Source organism: Ambystoma mexicanum, chromosome 4q, assembly GCF_040938575.1.
Source record: "Ambystoma mexicanum isolate Mex_15411 chromosome 4q, UKY_AmexF1_1, whole genome shotgun sequence".
Taxonomy (NCBI): Eukaryota; Metazoa; Chordata; class Amphibia; order Caudata; family Ambystomatidae; genus Ambystoma; species Ambystoma mexicanum.
Window position 1 is genome coordinate 587,302,797 of NC_090928.1, and position 22,027 is coordinate 587,324,823.

At 47.0% G+C, this 22,027-nt stretch overlaps 1 protein-coding gene across 2 annotated transcripts in view; it reads right to left on the reverse strand.

Moving 5' to 3' along the window:
* The window catches only part of TNFAIP3 (TNF alpha induced protein 3), an 82,715-nt gene extending 63,207 nt beyond the window's left edge, over positions 1 to 19,508 (reverse strand). Inside the window, exon 1 of one of the 2 annotated variants that reach the window (XM_069608137.1) lies at positions 19,189 to 19,508. In XM_069608137.1, coding sequence (XP_069464238.1) covers positions 19,189 to 19,298 — 110 coding nt within the window. In that variant the 5' untranslated portion in view covers positions 19,299 to 19,508. The remainder of the gene's footprint in view (positions 1 to 19,188) is intronic. The other variant, XM_069608138.1, reaches the window with a different exon arrangement.
* Between the last annotated feature and the right edge of the window lie 2,519 nt (positions 19,509 to 22,027).

The following is a 22,027-nucleotide window of genomic DNA, read 5'->3' on the forward strand; positions in this document are numbered from 1 at the left end:
CGCTCCGGCATGAATGGTAGTACCCTTACACACACAAAGAACACCATTTCTTACTTGCCAAAAGTGAATTATCACTCATTAGTGGCGAGTGCAAGTGCAGTGACCTGCCTCTGGCCGCGACTGGACACTTTTCCACCTGTTGGGAGTTAGCAGGTTCCCCGGGCAGATCCTAGGATGCTTCACTGACAAACAATGTAATCAATTCCAAACCCATTCTCTAGTAAAAAATAGAATTAAAAAATCCCAAAGTCACGCATCATCTTAACGCAATTCTCGCATTTCATTCATTTATGTGGTCACCACATACAAACATTGCTGCATGCACGACTATCCTTGATTACATATCGAGCCTAAAATGCAACACAAGACTGTCCTAATATTGCCAGACATTGCACAGTCGTGACGTCACATTTCTTACCCAACTTCTATAGCGGTAGGGTTTGCGAGCCCATGAACGGCCCGGTGCCCACATGTTTCGCTGTTGGGTGGAGGCACCAGCAAGTCTTTTGCCCCTTGCTCGCAAAATTACAAAACTTCCATTGTGGCTTACATGCCCTTACGTTGATTAAGCCTTCTGTCTCTAGAATCACAATTTTCGAAGGATTTCTTTGCATATCAGTGGAAAAGTAGGAAAAATGCACAATGCCATCCATCACCAAGTCCTCTGTGAACTTGTTAGAAAAGCATTTATCCAAATCCAAATGGTTAGCAGAACTGGACCAGGGACCCCAATTCCTGACCTACAGGTGCGCACTGTAGCTAATAGATAAGACAAATACCCCATCCCCATCTCAAAGTAGGAACTTGGAAGTAAGATAGGTGCTCAAACCAGAGGGGTCAGGAATAGATGCCTCGCAGAGCGGCTCTACTGTCAAGTAGCTTGTTCCTGTAAGATTCTTTTTTTCAAAAGAGAAGAAGAAAAAAAAGGACCAAAATGAGTAGCTACAAAGAAAGTAAGGATAAAAAAAAATGATTCTTTCTTAAAAGGTTTTTTCTTGCTTAAAGTGTTCTGGGCAAGATTTTCACAACTTGTTTTCCTCCCTAAAAATAGCAATTATACTGATCAAATGTGGAACTCTTGAGGTTGAAAATAAATTACATCAAAACATTCCCGGCCGGGATAAGTCAATGTTTGCTCCCGACTCTGCCATTGTGACTTAATCTAGGTCCTAAGGGGACTCATTCGAGGGTCTCTGGAGCTACTGGGCATTTTTAAATGGTTCACGTCGTTCAGTACTCCTCTGTACAAATGCCTAAATGCATACCTTATATTTTGGTGGGAGTCTTGGATTTGTCCGCTCAAAGCTGGTGACTAAAGTTAAAACAATTGCGATGTCAACGTCATCGTCACTGGAAGTTGTTGGCCATGTCCAAAGAGTTCACGTTGTTCTTTGCCTTGCACATACACACAATCGCACCTTCCTAGCAAATTTGTGACACTGGCACGATCACGATCACCTATTACAATAGATTCAATCATGAAATCAACAACTCTGCGTAGGTATATAGGTCTTTCATGAAGTACGTGGTCTTACTACTGCAAAGAAAAGAACAATGTGTGTGGTCTGTCTACCTGGAAAACAAAGTCCCGGAAGTATGACTGTTCGGTTCCTGCACTATACATGCTAGTATATTGTGTGCATCGTGGAAAGGATCGAGCTGGTGGGCGTATGTCGGGATATCGCAGTCAGTGGGATGTTCAGACTGCTTCAATACTCCACTATGGAAAGCCAGAACCACAATACTCCTCAATAATTTCCCTCCATGATGCCAATTGGGTATTGTCGATTTTACATGCTCTATTCTAGAAATCTACCATATTAAGCTTTGTCTCGGGCACACCTCCCTGTCAGATGTGATCAGATTTGACATTTTGTCTTGTAATGCCTGTTGTAGACGTGTAACGACCTCTCTGCTGTCACAATCTGTCTCCCTCGGGGCATGCCAGTGAAGCTCCTGCTACGATTCTTGGCGGCAAGTGGTCCATTTCCCCCACTGCTGCTCTAAGTGGCGGCCAGCTGCACACCAACACTCCTTGGGCACCAACGGAGGCTCCACTTAAGTGGAAGGTGGAAGTTGTGCGGGGCAGTTGAAGGTGGGCAGGGCGACGAGGCACCAGTGGTACAGGGGTGAATATCGATTTCTAAAGCATCACTCAGCCCCACACCTCCAGCACACCAGAAGGGATCTGAACAGATTGAAAACACAAGTAAATTATAAACCTCAGTGTCCAATTTTGGTAACGTGAATGGAACAGCAGGCTTATCTCTGCATGGTCGTGGATTATTGGTTAGTTGCAGACAGCCAAAATACAATTATTACCCAAAGATAAAAAGGGACTGTCCAGACATGGTTGTATAAAAAAAAAAATCTGCTTCATTAGTATTACAACAGACAGTTCTAGCACACTACAAAATACAACCCACCCTGTAAAGGAACACAGAGGACAGACAGTTTCACAAAGTAAAGGGATGCACGCTGGATACCGACAGGTGGGTAGTTAGTAAAGCAATCAGTCTTAACTGTTCAAGGTTATATGGTTTCAGCACCAAGGTAATAAGGGGTTGTAAATGTCACTAGGGGCCTATGGAGAAGGTGCAGGGGGACAGAACCACAATGTACCTAGTGCTTGAGATGATCTTGATGCTCAACAGCATTAAGACGGTTCCAGGACGCTTTGCAGCTCCTGCAACAGAGTCTAAGACGGAACACAGCTGCGGGTATCAAGCGGCAGGCAGTTTGGCAAGCGAGGCTGGACAGACAGCTGCAGGCTGGCCTACACAGTGGCTCGGGGGTCAAGAATCATTGTCTCTGTGCTGGTTGGTGGATCTGGAACGCTGGTCAAGGTGTCTCGGACAGCTTTAGTGACTAGCGTGACAACAGTCAGTGGTGCAGCCGGACACGGTTTGATGGCTTGACTGCCTCAAAAATGTCCTTAAAAGATGGACGCTGGTTGATGCTTGTTGTGGCACTCCTCCTAGCTTCTTCGCCGAGCATGGATCGTCCTTTAAGGCGGACGGCCCAAAGCTGAGGAGAGTGTTTTGCAGGCAACAGCCTTGTCCTTTGGTCAGGGACTCCCTGGCACTTCCCCCACCTAGCAAGCTTGCTGGCAGAACTTAGCAGGGCTGGGTATCAGTTCTGAAGCTGCTGGACGGGCCCTCCGAGGTTGATATCTCCCTGGGAGATGTTTAGAGGAGGGATATTGCTTCCCCTCTTGTAAATCCTGGCCTTCCTTCACTGGCAGAAACTGTAAGGCAGACTATACTTTCAGCCAGGGTCCAAATTAGTTATTCTTGTTACTACTTGCAAAGTCTTCAGATGATCTGCCAAAAGAGGGGCTCAACCCTCTTTTAAAGCCAAATGGGCCCCATTGATTGGTGCCGGCTAAGCCTACCTTAATGAGCCAGTCCTGGGTTCCCATCAACAATCTTCTGTTATGCGCGAGTTCATAACCAGAGTGCTTTGCAACCGAAAAGGTAAGGAATGACAACATGTACATCTTCCTGTCTGTTGTGGATCAAAGTGGATCAAAGGTTAATTGAGCTCTTTGTGGCTCCTGATCAAAGCGGAGGTCTCCCATGAAGTTTTATGGTGAGAACAGACTTTCTGTCTCCATCAAATCATATTCTTCTTCCCTCTGAAAGGGAGTGCCCCCGCAGGGGTTGCCTACTGCAAACAGTTATCCCAGACATGACATTCACTGCCCTTCATACAGAGGGGTGGGAGCTTGCTTCAAGCTGACTCTTTGCATGTCAAAGTGGTGTTGGTTTCCTGTCCCCTTTTGTCAGTTCTGCGATCAGGCCTGTTTCAATTACATTGCATCAGTATGCGCTGCTACCAGCAGAACTTTGACAATAGGCAGGACGGATCCATGGAGCCTTTAATAGTTAATTAGGTTGGCCATGGCAGGAAGGTGTTGCCTTCACCCCTTCATAAAATGCTTTTATTTACCGGTGGCTATCACATTCCAGCTGAACATGACAGGAGGACTGTGCCTGTAGGCTGTGTCCCCCAGAGTACACTTGACTATGTGTTTGTTGTGCGGCGAGCATACGAAAATGTGTACGGATTAGCCCCACGCATTTCCCGGAGGTTGATCTCCCAACATTCCATTTCATTACAAAATTTCAAAAAAGCCCAGGCGAGCGCACACTCCCCGTGCGAATGGTCAAATTCCTCACAGGCAGTTATTCCCCTATGTTGCAACAGGTTGTGAAATAAAATCACCCAGGCAGCCATAGGGATGAGTCGGTGCAGTGGGATAGTCTGAGCTAGAAAGGTTCGGGGCAAGGGTGATAATGGACTATATGTGATATTCAAAGGCTTGGGAGACTAGCCCACCCCCAAGAAAACTTTTCTGGGGACTCAAATTCCATACTTGTAAATACAAATGTACCTCACACAGCACAAGAACCCTTGCATTAAACAGCTGATTCCTTATTCAAAAGATGTCTGAAAATACACAATACATAGAGCCTCATCACGAGTTGGGCATTAGCCCTTAAATGCGGCGGTAACGCTATTACCGTCACATTTAAGGGCTGGCCCAATCTCGAGTTTGGCCATAACTTGGAGCATTCGCCTCCAGCTCAGAGCTGGCGATGAATGCGCCAGCGTAGAGGGCATTTTCAGCGCTATTAGCACCCCCAGCACATTGGGCCCAATGGACCCAATGGGGGATGGGGAATTGCAGCTATGCCGCTACTCGTAATGCAGCGCAAATGGCCCGGAATCGAGTAGCGGTAACGTTATTTGCGCTGGCGGTATCCCGGCACAATTAGCACCAGGATACCACCAACCCCCTGATGAGGCCCTCAGTCGCCAGCGTCAGCGATGGGATACGCTGATGCAGTGCACGCCATTAGCAGCAACTTACCAATGGCATCCACTAGACATCCTGGGTTTCATGCGACTGCGGTTTGTGAATGAGAAAAACTCAAGCCAATTCTATGGTGGGCTTGCCTTAAGGAGAAAGTTCAACACCCTTCTCTTTGTTCCATGAAGGGGCTATGGCAGGCTCTCTAGGATTTGCAGGCCCTCTGACATTGTATACAATGACTGACGTGTCAGGAACAAGGGCAGAAAAGGCCCTGGGGCCAAATCGATATCTGCCCGTTGTGCAAGAGCTTGGAATGGCCTCCTTACAACAGCCTCCAGTACTGACTCTTCTCGTCCTGTCTCCACCAGAGAATCGGTTCCTTTTCTGTGAGAAAGAAGTTTCCAGAAATACGAGCTAGAAGTCCAAAGACCTCCAGCTAGGGAATGTGTGGAATATTTTGGAATTGGGCGCAGGCAGTGTGATTTTCCTTTTAACACATCCTCCAGTACCTCCCTTCCCATCACTTCCTGTGCAGAACGGGACTCCAACAAACCTCCGTCTCACTACGGGCAGGAGTCGTCTACGGATTGGAATATTTACTTAGTCATCAGAAGGCATTTACTACCCAACGTTAACTAATGGAATCATTTAGACTTTCATAAACGGGAACTACTTCCTTTATAAATAAATCAATTGAGGTGCTGCTTTTATGCAAACCCACCCAGAACGTGGCACGCTCAGAGTATCCCAGAATGCACCTCTCTGGTGTCCATTTCTCATCTTTTACAAATACGCAAATGCCCTCATCCCACTAACTGCGGATGATCACGAGTTTAAGGAAGTGCAAGCACACACACCTGGCATGCCTGTGCAAGTAAATACTTTCAGGGTTTTCCAGTAGAACTACCTCATCATCCATTTGTATAACATAGAAAACAGACTAGGCATACACCCTATAATTATTTTTCTACAATAAATTGGAAAGGTCAGTAGGTAGAATCTGTCTGGAGCCAGAAGCATCACGTAAATAAGGACTTTGATGAGGAAAACATGGACTCGAAGTAATGAAGAGTACCAGTAAATTATCAATCCAGTAGTAAGTACAATTTATTTACTTGCTTTCACTTTTTAAAACCGATCAGCCAATCTCTTAATCTTTAAAATACCCTTTAATTCAAAAGGAAGTATACATTTGCAATGCAAGACGCGCTCTGGATAAAACTCAAAGTTTTAACTACACAAGCGCAAATAATCGACAAAAAGTACAGCAGATTTTCGCTGGTGGCAGTAATCACCTTTTATAAATCTAAGGTGGTCCCAGCAATACTGTACGGGACAGAAGCTATGCTCGTCCTCCCAGATAACCTTTGGATGAAATTGGAGAGCTGCTTCTGGAGGCGAATCCTTGGACCCTCAAAGACCACCCCTATGCCATTAAACAGATGCAAACTATGCCTTTCCTCACTTAAAGCCATCAAAGAGAGAAATACGCTAATGATGTACTGCAAAACCATAACAGACCAAAAGCTCTGTATGTGATCGGAAAAGAAATAAGAGGGCGAGAAGATTCAAGCACTGACAGAATGGAAGAACCAGAACATCATTCTATTAAACGAGATTGAAGCCTCGGTAGAACAGCTGCTAACAAACCCAGACAAGGTGTCCAAAAAACTATTTGAACAGGACTGGATATCCACGGGTGATATTGCCACCAAATACAGCTTGACTAAACAATTTCCAACAACAGCTAAGAAATGAAACGATACCAGAAGCTACCTTGAAAAATTCCCAGACAAAACTTGCAGCAGGTTCTTTTTGAGATTCCGACTAAATCAACTCAAAACAAACGAAAACTCTTCGTAGGAAAAGAATCTTCAACCGACAAGTGTAGATTTTATAATAAGGGAGATAAAGTGGAAACAAACAGGCACCTACTAATGAGTTGTGAAGGGGCCCAGCAAATTAGAACTGTAGTTCAGGGGGAAAATAATGTCAGCCTTCACAACGCTAACAGAAGATGAATGGTGGAGGGTGCTGTCAAACGGTGATGACACGCGCTGTGTGATTGGGGCGACTTCCTTTTTTAAAATATTGACCTGGATCAAAAAACATGAGATGAAAGCTGGAGGGCCGGAGATGTAAGGCCCGATACATCTAGGGAGTTTTGCCTCATAAGCCCTCATGGGCCATCCGGCCCCAATGGATGTACCAGCCTCTGAATACCGTATGAACTTATAAATCTTTTGGGCTAGTCAAGGTGCTTCACACAAGAGAACTCCGGGTGGGGTACAGACTTGATTCAGGGATTATTTTGACGCTTTAATTCTTCTATTTTGATGGATTTGAGGGCTTTTTGGATGGATTGATGTTAATAATTCTTCTTTTTGTAAAAATTGTTAAATCAATTAAACCAAATGAATTATTTATTTTTTTAAACTATAAAATTTTAAGTTTCAGACGTGTGCTTACATTGTATCTCACCCAACTAGATTATTTACATTAAAGCCGAAAATAGGCACTTTGATATCAGTGGAACAAATCAGTATATTTATGTTGCCCAATATGTGGATAGAATGTGTAGCCAAGCATTGGCAAAGCCACAAGTTTCTTTTTTTCTGCAGTAAAATTGCTTTCGGTTGTCCAGTGTTTGCATCAAATGCCCTGGTACACACATCACATGTTAATTATTGCCACCCAGGGGCAAGTGCTCCTGCTAGGTATCCCCTCACAGTATGTCAGCGATTCCCATTCAGGGTTAGGTACTCACATCACATGCCATATATTGCCACCAAATACCAAGGTACTTGCATCACAGTGCGTGTTGTACCATCAATGTTCATGTTCTCTGGCCCGATGCCAGGTATTGCCCAGAAATCCTGTACTCCCATCACATGGCAACATGTCCACCACAGTCCGCACCCCACTATCAGGCCTTGCCATTTTTCACCGGGTATGTATATCATATGTCAGGTATTCACATCAAATGAAGGAGGCACACACCACATGGCAGGTATTGCCATCAAATGTCATGTGCTCATGTCAGATTGAGCTAGTCTCAGGAGGATAGCTCAGGGGCAACGTGCTCGCCTTGGAAGCAAGACGACACGGAGCACCACAGGTTCGAGCCCCGAGGCCGCGCTTAGAAACCTCTGGGTATTAAGCGTGTTATAAATAACCTACCATAGATGCCAGGAACTACCATGAAGTGCTGTGTATTCTAATCATATGCCAAGTGTTGCTATAAAACTGTCAGATTCTCACATTCTATGCCAGATATTGCCGTGAAATGACAGCCACACACCTTCACAATAGGAATTCCCATCAGATGCCCAGCTAGACGCGCCCTATTGCTCTACACTATTGTCTGTTTGCCTTGAGCAGCGATCATGTCAAGCACGGTACTCTCTTAATGCTACTGTACTGTTACTACACGATCACTATTCTATGTAATTTGTTAAAGCGCTGCTACGCCTCTCTCTTTGTGTGATGCAGCCAGCCTGGTCTGTGTCCACGTGTCAATTTTGACCTTAGTTTGTTCCTATGCTTGTTTGCATGCCTGAAGTAGCCACCGCACCATGAGGTGAGGCTTTGCCAGTTTGTGTACTCACACCTATTTTGTCTAACATGCTTGTTTGCACGCCTGAAGTAGACCCCCGGCCCCACACCATGAGGTGAGGCTCTTCAAAGTGCGGGTGTACCAACTTCCATCGCTTTAATCTATATGCGTTTTCTTGCACTTTATGAACTGTACTATGCACTTTCTGTAACGAGTGGCCAGATTTCTGAGGGTTAGTTGCGCTGAAATAAATGCAAAAATAAAGATGCCAGATTCTCACGAAATCTGCTAGACGTGGCCCAACAGTGCTATTAAATCGCCAGGTACTCCCTCAAACGACTAAAGGCCACGATTTAAGGCCATGAAGCCCTGTCTTATCCTGGAGGGGCTTCACGCCCTCCCTGCATCTCCCTCCTACTATCGGAGTCAAAATCCAGCTTCAGTGCAGCCTTCGACTTTCCATTCAGCAGGTAAGACTGCCTCTTGCCGCCAAAATCCTTATCACAGGCTCAATACCTTCCCCCACTTCCTGTCTACGAAGGGGGCGTGGGGGTCGCCGTAGATCTGCCACCGCTCCCTCTAAGAAACTATAGACGCACACTGCACCTGCACGCACTTTTATGGTACTGTAGCGTGCATGTAAGGGACATGCGGCCGCACACACACACAAAAAAATCATTTTCATTTACTATTCTCTACCGCCAACAATGCGCACAGCTGACGTGGCTCCCCATTCACACTGGGTGTAGCTTTGCCAGCATGCCCCGCCTTGGCTTTCCTCATTGCACGTTTCCTACATCGCGCCCCTTAGGGTCTAAGCACCAATCACGTTCGTGTATTCCCCATGCTTGCTTGCTGCTACCATGCACGCTGACAGTGCCCTAATATAGTTCGGTAAGTGGGGCTTGTTTTAATGTATAGCACTCAAATGACTCACTAGGCCTGATTTCCTATTTGCGCCGGATTACGAGTAGTGGGGTAACGGTTATTTGCCATTCCCCAATGGGGCTGGGGGGGCTATTATCAGTGGTGTCACCTCGAATCAAATTTAAGAGGGGCACAGAGGGGGCCAAAGACAAAAGTAGGGGGGGCACAGATGAAAGTGGGGGGCTGCCTCTGAAAGGTAATGTGTGACATCACAAGCACTCCTGCCGAGGGGCTTTGTGCACACCAACTACCTACACCCCACTGCACCTCCCCTTCCATCAGAATGCAGGCACAAAACCATTCAGTGAAGAATGGCCCATTATTAGCAGTTTCGTTCGCTGCATTCTGGGGGGGCTGCAAGCTGCTCTGCACACAATGGAGGTCGATGTGCAGAAGCTGGGCCGGACACCTGAGAAGTTTCTCATGCTCATGTTCATACCAATGCCAGAATGCATACCAAGATCACTGCTGGCTTTGAGACAAAAGGAGAGTATTTGCCGCGTGTGATATGCAGACATTTGCCTTAGTGTCACAAATAACACCACGAGCTGAGAACACAGTCACTGCTTGCTTTAGGTAAGGGGGGGCACAAGATTACAAGGGGGGGCACCCCCCCATTCTAGAAACACCACTGGCTATTTGTGGTGGTGCAAACTGCACCAGCGCTTATATCGCTGAAAATGCCCATTCCTGCTGGTGCATTTACCTCCAGCTCTGAGCCAGAGGTAAATGTGGCTATACTCAGGATTGGGTGGACCTTTAAATGCAGCTGTAATAGCGTTAGCGTCACATTCAAGGGCTGCCAATCAACCCGTGATCTTGTCCACTGTGTCCTCGTTATAACTTTGCTGGCGTTTCTAACCAACGTCACTATTCTCTTTTATATGTGTTCTTGGCAGTTTTGTACACCAGCAACACTGTTGTAATAAGCCCCAGCGGCCTACATCGCCCCAACTATGCATTTACACAAGTGTCCCATACTATGCTTTCCTGTACACCCAATGTAGCCCCCAGCACCGTAAGGTCAGGCTTTACCAGATTGTGCATTTACACAAATATTAACTTACTATACCTGCCTGTACACCTGATGTAGCCCCCCGCACAATGTGGTGAGGCTTTACCAGATTGTGCATTTACACATGTTAATTTACTATGCTTTCCTGTACACCCAATGTAGCCCCAGCACCTTGAGGTCAGGCTTTACCAGATTGTGCATTTACACAAATATTAACTTACTATACATGCATGTACACCTGATGTAGCCCCCCGCACAATGTGGTGAGGCTTTACCAGATTGTGCATTTACACATGTTAATTTACTATGCCTTCCTGTACACCCAATGTAGCCCCAGCACCTTGAGGTCAGGCTTTACCAGATTGTGCATTTACACAAATATTAACTTACTATACATGCCTGTACACCTGATGTAGCCCCCCGCACAATGTGGTGAGGCTTTACCAGATTGTGCATTTACACATGTTAATTTACTATGCTTTCCTGTACACCCAATGTAGCCCCAGCACCTTGAGGTCAGGCTTTACCAGATTGTGCATTTACACAAATATTAACTTACTATACATGCCTGTACACCTGATGTAGCCCCCCGCACAATGTGGTGAGGCTTTACCAGATTGTGCATTTACACATGTTAATTTACTATGCCTTCCTGTACACCCAATGTAGCCCCAGCACCTTGAGGTCAGGCTTTACCAGATTGTGCATGTACACAAATGTTAACCTACTATGCCTTACTGTGTAGCCCCCCCACCTTGAGGTGCAGCGTTACCAGATATATTCTCTTACTATGCCTTTTTGTACACCTGTTGTAGCTCCCCCACCATGAGGCGAGGCTTTACTGGTCTGTGCATGCTCAACGCCCCTTCATGCTGTATCCATTTGCTTGATCCTACACTATGTGGGCCATGCTGCCGCACTTGCACTGTAACTAGCGCCTAGGTGCATTAGGGTTTTGTGCGCTGGCAGGTACTTCCATCATACGCCAAATAAGCAGCAAGGTGAGCCGGGCAGTGACGGGTTAACATACTGACCGTGGGATATTGGTATGGACTCCCAGGTATACCCTGGCTCAGTGACAGCTCCATGAGCCTTTCTCAGGTAACGTCATGTGGACCGGTACTGCCTCTGCTCATGTGGCCTTTGAGAAGTAGACATGCTTTTTGGGAAATGCGCTGTTTTCCACGGAGACTAGTAAGCCACTACTTCCTGGGATCCAATGACTACGTGGATGACTATGGTCTTGGGTGACCTTGCATGGACTCGCCCCCAGGCCCCCCGCCACTCCACCATATTACTGTATGTTGTATTGAGCAAATCATTGTAACCCAATGCACAAGAGTTTGCTTCTCTGTCCAAATTAGAAGCACTTTAATTAGGCAGCAGACCAGCAGAAGAATTTAAGAAATAAATCAAATGCTACATGTGCTTCCTTTTCACTGAACAGGTGGCATCCGACTATATCCCCTAATCTTGACTGTGCATTCATATTTAATACCCCTTGCGCTGCATGCTGGCCCAATGTAACACAAGTGAGGATTCCTTGAGTAGGCCGAGGGCCAAATGACTGCTGCGTGTCATAAATATATGAATGGCCACTTTCATGGGGAAAAAGTGAAATGTGCAAGCTACTGGCGAGGCATAAGAGCCACTCACCCCCAGGAATGAATGCTGCAAACTTTCCACACTGACCAAGAAAGAATTAGCACTCCCCTATGGCTGCTGGTGAGTGCTAATGTTGAGACCTGGTCACTATCATTATTATAAAGATGACGCCACACTATTGATTATCGAACCATTATAGTATGTTTTTGTTTTTTTTGAGAGCATACACCCTGAACTAAAATCTAAAATACTTCTAGGAACTGGTCATTGAGGTGAGACAGCTGGAATTAGAGGCCAAGATCACACACATTGGCTAAATGGCGCTGCAGGAATTTCAGCTCACAGTAGTCTGAAATGTGGGCATATTTTTTTTTTTTAATGATTTAGTTTATTTGTAAACTTTTTCATCATTTTCGTCGTTATCTGTAAATGGTGAGAGCCAGTGATTTAAATTGAATCTCACAGTGTTCTTTTGTTGAGTTCCAATATAGTGCTTAGGAAAAGAGTGATTGTATATGTATATTTATTGCTATGTCCACTGAGTAGGGCGGCCCATCTTTCTTGAGTGTTCATTTGTTGTGCTGAGAGTTGGAAGAAAGCTCCAAATTGTTTACGCTGAGGAGAAAGTGATTGGCATTCCATGACCAGATGAAATATGGTTTCTGGGATCGCTTGATCCTTGCAGAATCGACAGTAGCTGTTTGTGACGTGGGTATATTATTTAGTGGTACAGGCATTTGCTTTATTTCTCTGGTGCAGCAAGTACACAAATCACATAATAAACCAATCTGACAGCTTTATTTTGTATGTCTTCATTTTCCTATCCTAAATGAAAGATTGCAATCACCTTTAACTATTGTACTATTGACACGTTTAAAGACTACTTTTGTCAGTCAGGACTGGTGCCAACAAGGCCGGACCAGGACAGGCTGTCAGAGGCAAACGCTTTGTGAGAGTTTGCTTGAATTCCTGAACTGCCAATCCGCTACTAGAAGCGGAGGCAAACAGTAACACCAGTTAGGAGCATGCACAATGCCTGGGACCAGCGACTAGGCCATTTTCTTAGTCATTGACTAATACTCATGGGGTATCTTTCTACCTATACAGCAGCAGTATTAAAGTCCTGCTCCCCCTTCTATTACCGCTCCACTTCAGATGAAATGTCTTAAACTCGATATTCTGGTACACTGCCGGCGCTAGGAACTACTGCGGTAGTGTTTGCCCCACATTTTAGTGTTTCCTGAAGTGCAGTGAATTCCACCGGCGGTAAAAATGTACTGCCAGTGGTAAAATGTCACCAACAAAAACAAAAGCTACATTCTTCTGGGCCCACTTGGTCATTTGCAGCCGAAAAAACAAGAACACAGCCCCGTTATTACATGTGTGTAATGTGAGAACACGGGACACATGATTTGCATTGACACAGATGCTAAGATATGTTTTGAGACCAGATCCCATGTTCGGTGGTAATTGCCACCATTTCCAGATGCCACTTTTTTACGATGGGTGTACCTAGACGCACTGGATGCAATTCGAGGTAGCGACGCAGTGGCTTCCGCGAATTAGCGGCATTCCCCGTCCTGGAATTAGAAGTAAAGAGCCACAATTACCACGGGTGGTACCAGCACCGCTGCTTCTAGAGCGCGGCGCGAGGCCTCGCCTGAGTAGAAGGGCCGGTGGTCTTGGACTCTCTTGCTTCCTGGCCAGATATGTGCAGAGTCCCTGAACTTCTCATGGCTCCGGCTCCAGCTCAGCTCCCGGAATTGTATGGAAAGCTGCCCTTTGCATTGGAAACATGGAAACAGCTGCCACAGTCACTAATGTCGCCGCCATCCCTGCGTCCGAATGCAAGGCTCTGCACGAACAATGTAATGTTTAAACGAGTCGTCTCTGGAGCAATTGAACAATCACCCAATTCTATTTACACGCAGTGTAATGCTCCTTTTATTTCCATGCTCACTGACTGCGGGCTTCCGAAGCGCCTTCCACCCACACAGCGCCCCGAAGCCACAACAATTGCAGTAGCCGTCATACAAATACCACATAACATATGCATGAGGTCATGTTGGCCCCATTCATTTAGCCACTGTTATGAAACTACCCCCTACCCCCACAGCCCCCTTTCAACGTGGGTGCTGTACACTCTGCACACAGGCACTAGTGCAATGCTACACTCATGCCTACTACTTAAGAGGAACGTAGATATTATGCAAACTGGGTAAACTGCTTTTCTGTTTGTGTATCATTAGATAGAACATCTGCCAGTCAGATCTTTCGAAAACACCAGAGTCCCAAGACATAACATCTAAAGCACGACTTTAGGTTCAGGTTTTTTTCTTTGCGTTACCTCACCTGGGACACGCAGTCCCATGGTTTATTTGCGTTACCACACCTGGGACACGCAGTCCCGTAGTTTCTTTGCGTTACCGCACCTGGGACACGCAGCCCCGCAGTTTCTTTGCGTTACCACACCTGGGACACGCAGTCCCGTAGTTGTAATGTGAGCGACAAACAAACGACAAGCACCAGAATGGGCCCAATACACCGGGGTCTAGAGGACCGTTTCATGGAGCGTCCTCTGAAGCAGAAGCATTGACCCGCTGAGCTACACTTAGCCCGAGTGCCAGACAGTGCCACTTAAATATGCCATGTGCAGCGGCCATTCCCGCCATTCAATTGGAGTCACGTCTTTAAATAAAAAGACCCAAACCAGCAATCCCTTAGTCCTGGGCCGCATTACCCTTCTTCCTCCAATGCTGTAATCCTAGTTTGCAGATGGCGCGACATAGCAAGTGGCCAGCACTTGCCGCAGAATAATCTTATAGTGGCTAGGACGCAACAAACACATTTAAAAAACCCACCCCTTCCGTTCCCTCAACTCTGCACCAGGAACACTGCGCGGGAGGGTGCGGAGGTTGCCCACTGCTAGGAAAACCGGCCTGACTGAGGAACCTCCGGGGTGCACACATTTGGATAAAGGTATGTGCATACCATCAACCCCCCTCTGGGCGTCCTTTTGGGGCTCAATGGACGGCGGGAGAAGCCACTGATTATCTCTGGGCGGGTTCATTGACCTCCCCAGTGCAGAACCCAAAAGGCCGGATTTATTGACAAAAGGCAGCCCTGGGGGGTGGGAGGGGAGGGGCTGAAATGCTAAACGTCATTTGAATAATACTATTAAGGACTCTTCAGCAAGGTGATAGCTCAAAGGCTGGCAAGAACTCAGCTGGATATGGCAGGGTTCTGGAAAAGTCAGCCTTTAACGTGTGCACTGCATATTTACGCAGGTCGACCCCCCCAACCCCACAGGCTCAAAGCCCATGGAAACTGAGAAGCCCTGGTGCCACCTATGCTATACAGCTCTTAGAAGCGGTGCTGGCCAGATCAGGTACTGGGTGCTATATAGAAACGAGATATTGGCCGGTTGGCTGCATATGCAGTACCCAAAGAAAGGGTGGCTATTAGCATGTTGGCCTGTGCTGCACAGGCTACCAGGGTTTATCTTTTGCAACCCTTTGCAGGGACCGACATTAAAATGGGGCATGCCAGAGCTAAAAGCCGCCCCTGGGTCTCTGGAGTCTCCGCAAACTGAGCATGGAAGGGAAAGCTCTGGTGCTGAGAAATGATGCGCTGCCTGTCCTGCAGTATGTGGCCCAAGCGTGGCCCCTCCAAGCCAGTGAGGCGCGGGCCATCAACGCCATGGTCTTTCACTTTGTCTGGGGCTCAAAGATGGACAGAGTTAAGAGATCATCCATGTACAAGGAACCGCGCAAAGGAGGGAAAGGAATCCCGGACCTCCCTACAAGACTGCGGGCCTGCTTCGCCTGCACCTGCGTCAGGATTCCCCTGGGCAACGCCAACAAGACCCACTCAGCCTACCTCCTTTTCCGCTTCTTCCTCACACCAACATGGAGGAGGCTGGGCTGGGACAAGTGGGAAAACACGGCCCCGTACAACTGGACGCTCCCTTGGTACTACAGGGAGATGGAAAAGTTCATCGCAGATTTTGGCCTTCAGGGGGTGGTGCCTGCATTGTGGAACCCGAGGACAATCCACAACCTGATCAGGTCCCAAGACACCACAGACCCCATTGAGGACCTGCCAGCGGCCACAGTTACCCAGGTGTGGGAAAATGTGGCATCAAACAAACTCCTGAACATTCACAAGGACATTGCCTGGCTGACGGTGAGGGGGGCACTATCTGTGGGAGCATTCATGAACAGGCGGGGCCTCTGCCCACACAGGAGCTGCCCAAGGGGGTGCCCGGCAGAGGAAACAGCGTACCACCTCTTCTGGGCATGCCCCTTTGCAAGGAAACTGCGCAGGGCCCTGAACACTGAGTTGAGTGCTCACATCCCGCCCCAAGACATTATATACCAATCTGTGCTGTATGGACTCTTTGCACAGACCCACACAGTAGAGGCAATCCAGAACTGCTGGAGGATCCTCTGCTGCCTGAAGGACATTCTCCTCTACGCAAGGAAACGCCTGATCCTCAATGATGAGCTGCTGACAACCGAAGCCTGCCGCAGGATGGTCCACGGCCTGCTAAGAGACTACGAAATCAAGGACAGCCTGGAAGATGGGGGACCCGAGTAAAACCCCCAGCCCAGGCAATCATCCAAAAAATAAAATAAAAAAAAAGGGAACTCGTAGCCTACTCAGGCAAAACACGAACACTTTGTAAACCACAGACTCTGAACAGAAAATATATATGTACCCACCCAAATGCCCAAAGTAAAATTGAAACTACCCCTTCTGCTTTGAGGGGGGAATGTAATTGCCACAAAAGTCTTCTTATTGAATTGAATTTATTACCCTTGTATCATCTTTAAGCACTTAATAAAGACATGGGTGTGCAACTAGGCAAACATTTCTAGGGGGGGGGCCTTTAGAGTCTGATGGGTAAACTCGCGTGGGGGCATCCAACTCCTTTTCACATTCTAATTGAGACTATTCTAGTGAAACTTCAATGTTACAAGTTGTTAACTGTCTTCATGTGTAAAAACACACTTATGAACTGCCGTGAGAATGAGCCGTCTCCTGCCCCCCGCCGTCCTCTTCTAATCACTCCCCCCCCCCCCCCCCCCCCCGGACATGCAAGGTACTACGGCAATTCGTGTACGTGCACCACACGGATGTGCACTTCCCCCTGGCCCGTGTTTGCCGATTGACACTTTCGCAGCTGTGCCTGAAGCTTGCACATGCTGCTGCGACCAAATGGCTACAATTCTTACAGAAAAGCGAACCCAATGGAAGGCAGTGGCTGGGAGGACACACATCAGGCCAATATGCAGTGTATACACACTAAGTAAAAAATAAAACTCACATATAAACCATTATATGTATGGCCGTTAATTTCAAAATAATGGTATTTTCTTTAAAACAGCTTTCAGTGTGTCAGTGTAAGAAAAGGCTTTAAACTACAAGGACAGCACCATTTAGTAAGTAGTGCCTGACATCCTCTGTTCATGCCAGCTGTATGAATCCACCGGTCACTGTTTTGACTTCGTTGGTCTTGTGGTTTGTTATGCTGACCTTGTGGTTTGTTATCTTGGTCTGTGCACGTGAGTAAATAACCATAATGTACCTCACAGCCCAACTCCAATGTCCCCTCGCCATTGGCTTTGCTGGTAAGGGCAGGAGGAAGTTGCAGTACAACACACCTGGCGAGCCAAAGCTTGTAGACACCCGTGCCGTGTCCGCGGCGAGCCTGGATGTCGCCTTGCAACCACTTAGACATGATCCGAAGCTTGCCTGTGCACTACCTTGCTGTGCCCGCTCTGAACATGCTTCATTTGTGTTGTCACACGTCAGGAAAACGATGAAGACGTCGTGAGACATGAAAGGAGGAACCACAAGCAGTGAGTGGGTGAAGCTGGAGACCATACGGGGCCCGCACGTCCCAATGTTGTAGGTAAACACACAGCAATGGGTGCTGGGCGGGAAAGGCATCTCTGCTTGCGATGCCAAGCTTCCTGGAGGCCTAGGGTCATGGCACGCGCTGACTCCCACCTCCCAATTGCGAAACTGAAAGCCCACAGGGTTTGAAGTTTGAAATGTATGGGGTGCAGAGAAGTGGAAGTCTAAAGTCTAAACCATAAAACCACCACGTCAGGACATTTTATGGTGTGCTGGTGGGGCTATGCATCTGCTGCCGGGCTGCTGTTAGAAAGTACATTTCATTCGGATCAGTTAATGATGACGCTTCACGTGTTCACTGTAGTGCATACGGGTTGTACACTCACCCTAATATATCTATTGGCCACGTGAAACACCAAAGTCTGCATTCATATGGATACATGCGAGTTCCGCTATGGCTCAGGGGATAGCTCAGTGTATTAAGCATGTGTGGCAGAGATCTTAGCTATGCCGGATCACTGCACCAAGTTCGGCCAGGGCGACTCTGCCATTGAGAGGTTGGACATGCCCATCAATTCTTAGGCCAAACTCATCTCCCAAGCCACGCACCCAACTGACAGCAGGCCCTCGACCTCCCTCCCCACTTAAAGCATTGAAGTCTCCGACTGCCGCCCTTTTGAAAATAAACTCTTCACCGAAAGTCAGAGTGGAAGATGAATTACTGTTTTCGAGAACAACATTCAGTAACAAAACATCACTGAACAATGCAGGCAGCGTGCGCAACGCTACAAAGATGATGGATTCGCTGCCAACAGCGTGGCACAACTATTACACTAACATACACAAACACACATCGCATGATCGCACTTCAGATCGAATGAAATCCTGGTGCTGCCGGAAACAGAAGGCGCAGGACCAGCTTCGCGGGCACTGGGCCATCTCTGCAAACAGGATGTCAACAAAACACCAGCACACAGCGATTGTCCTCAAGTGTACCCTAACGTTTGCAGCGACGTTTCCTTGCACAATAAAAAAAGCAAGTGAGGACCAGACAGAAATGCACAAGTGCAAGGTACATGTGTAAGGCAGAACCTCAGAAAGACTTTAACATTACACACCGTGATCATACGAACGTCAAGGCGCTTTCTGTCAGAAGGCATAGTCCTCTCAGAGACCTTTCCACCTACCCCCGAAGTGGTGAGTCCGAGTGCAGCAATATTTGTTGAATATAATCAAGTAGCACGCACCCGGGGAATGGGTTGCCTCTTGGCGCTTAGTATTACACATGTTTATAGTGCGCCCGACATCATGCAGCCGGGGAATAGGCATTTGTAAAAAGGACGACGAGGTAACATTCTTACAAAATGGCTCACATACTGAAAAGGGTTGCACTGGTTTAATTACCTTTCGATGTTGCGGTTGCTCTCGGAAAATGGAGCCGGCTGCTCGAGAGGCTGACTCAGGGCGATGTTGCTGCTCCGTGTGCCGTGGGTGTGTGCTTTTCCCATGCACATTCCATGCACCCTTACAGTGGGGGTTGCAGAACTCCTGGACAGATCCCCGTCCGCAACCCTGCGCTCAGATCTCCCGCTGTCTGCCCTCGTCCTCCTGGCGGACAGCTGCTTCCCCCGCAGTTGGGGTGTCGATGATTCACTGCCGCACGGGCTGTGTTATCTTTTGTCATTCTTTTTTTTTGTCCTCTGAGCGTCTTGTTGGGGAATTTCCACTGGCTGCCCTGGCTGGGACTTTCCGAGCTGTCAAAACCCCGGAAGTGGGAGGAGTCGCGACAGGGCCGCGACAGGCACGCAGCTGCAAAGGCTGAGGTTAGTTACTACGACGAAGAAGGTGGCAACCCAGTCAGAAGCGGAGACTCGTTTGGCGCGCAGCCATGTTGAGAGAGACTCTGACGGAGGGAGGGCTTCAGGCTGCATCGAGTAAAATAGCTTCGACAGAGTCTGACTGACAGACCAAAACATACAAAACAATCGCCCATTGCTGCGCGGAGAGTAGTGTAGCGATTAAGAAAGATTTCACTAAGCACTTCTCCCCCTTGAAAGCGTTTTAATAAGCTGTTAATATCACCAGGATATCGTTCTGGGCCGCCCACATGGGAATTGAGGCTGGCCTCGTGTTGGTTTCCAGTCATTAAAGGTCAGCTAGCTTTTCAGGGCAGATGTAACTATGCTTTCTGGGGCTTGTTGTCCTGCATTTATAATTCAAAAAAGCTAAAATTAAAAGTTTCAGAATCACAGACTACATCAAAAACGGGATGGATTCTTCAACTGTGAAGTTGGATAACTAGAGGTGGGGCGCATTTCACTGGTTAGGCGCTCACTAACACGTGATGAGCCTGCCCTGCACTTTACAAAGTTGAATAACAACATGGCCGGTGGAAGGCCCACAGTCCATCACACCCCTCCAAAACTGTGAATAGGGAACTTTCTCCCTAACACCTCTCCCTCAAACATGGTATTAGGGTCATGCAAATCATTGCTTTCGCGCATTTGAAAGTGCAGCTCTTTGTCAACTGTGAAAGCTCTCAGTCGCTCTAATTTAGTATTAATCATTTACCTGACAACTAGAGCTGATGGGGGATTTTGCCTACATAAGCCGCCTCACAGCCCTGCTAGTTGACTATGGAAATCTTGTCCCAAGACACTTAAGCAGAGTCACAAAATCACTGAATGCCCCCTTTTAAGTTAATTTATTACCATAATGTTGTGGCCAAAACAGGTATATTTTTTGTGAAAGGTTCTTTTTTTTTTACAATGTGTATTATTAGACGCTGCCTTTTCTTTAAAGGGGAAGTTCTCTCAAAAATGTTATTGGCCCAATGGACACGGCATATATTTTTAGCATATTTCTATCACTCTGACTTGACCTAGAATCACTTGTATACAGGCGCGTTATAAATTCCATATCATATCATACAGCGATTGAAATTAATATTTGATAAGCAGGAGCTAAAAGCAGCTCCTGGGGATCCAGCATTAACCAGTGACCATCAGCTACCACTGAGGAACCTGGAACTAGTGTATAGTGTTACGCAAATCTAACTTCCACATAAGATGCAAACATATCACTTTGTTAATTATTTATGAACCCATATGTCCAGCTAACCAGGCTCTTCTAGGCCACAAGCAGAAGCTAAATAGCTCCCAGCTCCTCTAAATTACAAACCTTGTCATTAGAAGCGTATGCCCCTTGTTACAACACCAGTGCACGCCTCATGTCTCCCATCCACAAACCAACCAAGGTTCATCCTGCTTAGTTTCATGTGGTGGCAGGGTCAAGCCCATCCAGGGTGTAAAGCTGATGGGATCTATGTTGAAATCCGGACGCTCAAAAGAGCGAGGCATGAGGCAGAGGAGCGCACAACTTTGAATCCTGAAAATGTTGATCGCATGAAACTGTCAATTGTCCCCTGTTTTCCATGTGATGGAAGCAGGACACCCCCCCAAATCCCATAATGCCGAACAAGAGGAGCGGGGGACACCCCTGCAACCCCTTCTCCCTTTGGTTCGCATTATGGGATTCAGGATTTTCGTCCACACTGAATGCACACAAAACAGTGATTCAGCATTTTCTGTCTGTTATTTTTGTACATTTTCAAGGTGAATACAATCAGTTCTTCATCCTAGCACCCGGAATGCTACTAATCAGTTGCTAACCCTGCCATATGATGCTAAGAAGGATCGCCCTTGCTTGGTTTGTGGATTGGCAACATTATGTTTTATATATATTTTTTATTATGGCCAAAATCTTCAAATCATTCAATTTTTGACTGAACTTAATGAAACCTGCACCCTGTCCCTGTTAAACCCAGGCTCTAACCAGTCAGCTAGTGGGTCACTCAGCCATTGATCAAATTAAATTAAAACGTATAAACACAATCCACGTGCAGCAATCACAAAGCTTGGTATTTCCCTGGCAGTCTCCCATCAGCAAACCAACCAAAGCTGATCTTGCTTAGCGTCACGGTAACCAGGGTCAAGCCATCCACGCTCTAAAGTCAAATTCAATCAGTGCTTCACCCTAGCACCCTGAATGCTACTGTGAGACCGTGCTGCAAATCTGCCTCTGGCCTACCCCTAGTGGGCGACCATGAATCAGACTTAGACAATCTCCTGGGGGGTGTGGATCACTATGCCCCCCTGCTCTTCTATCTCAGGGCCTTTGTGCACTGTGTTACTCCTAAGTTACTATGCTATGGACACACAAACATAAGCTATTACCATAACCA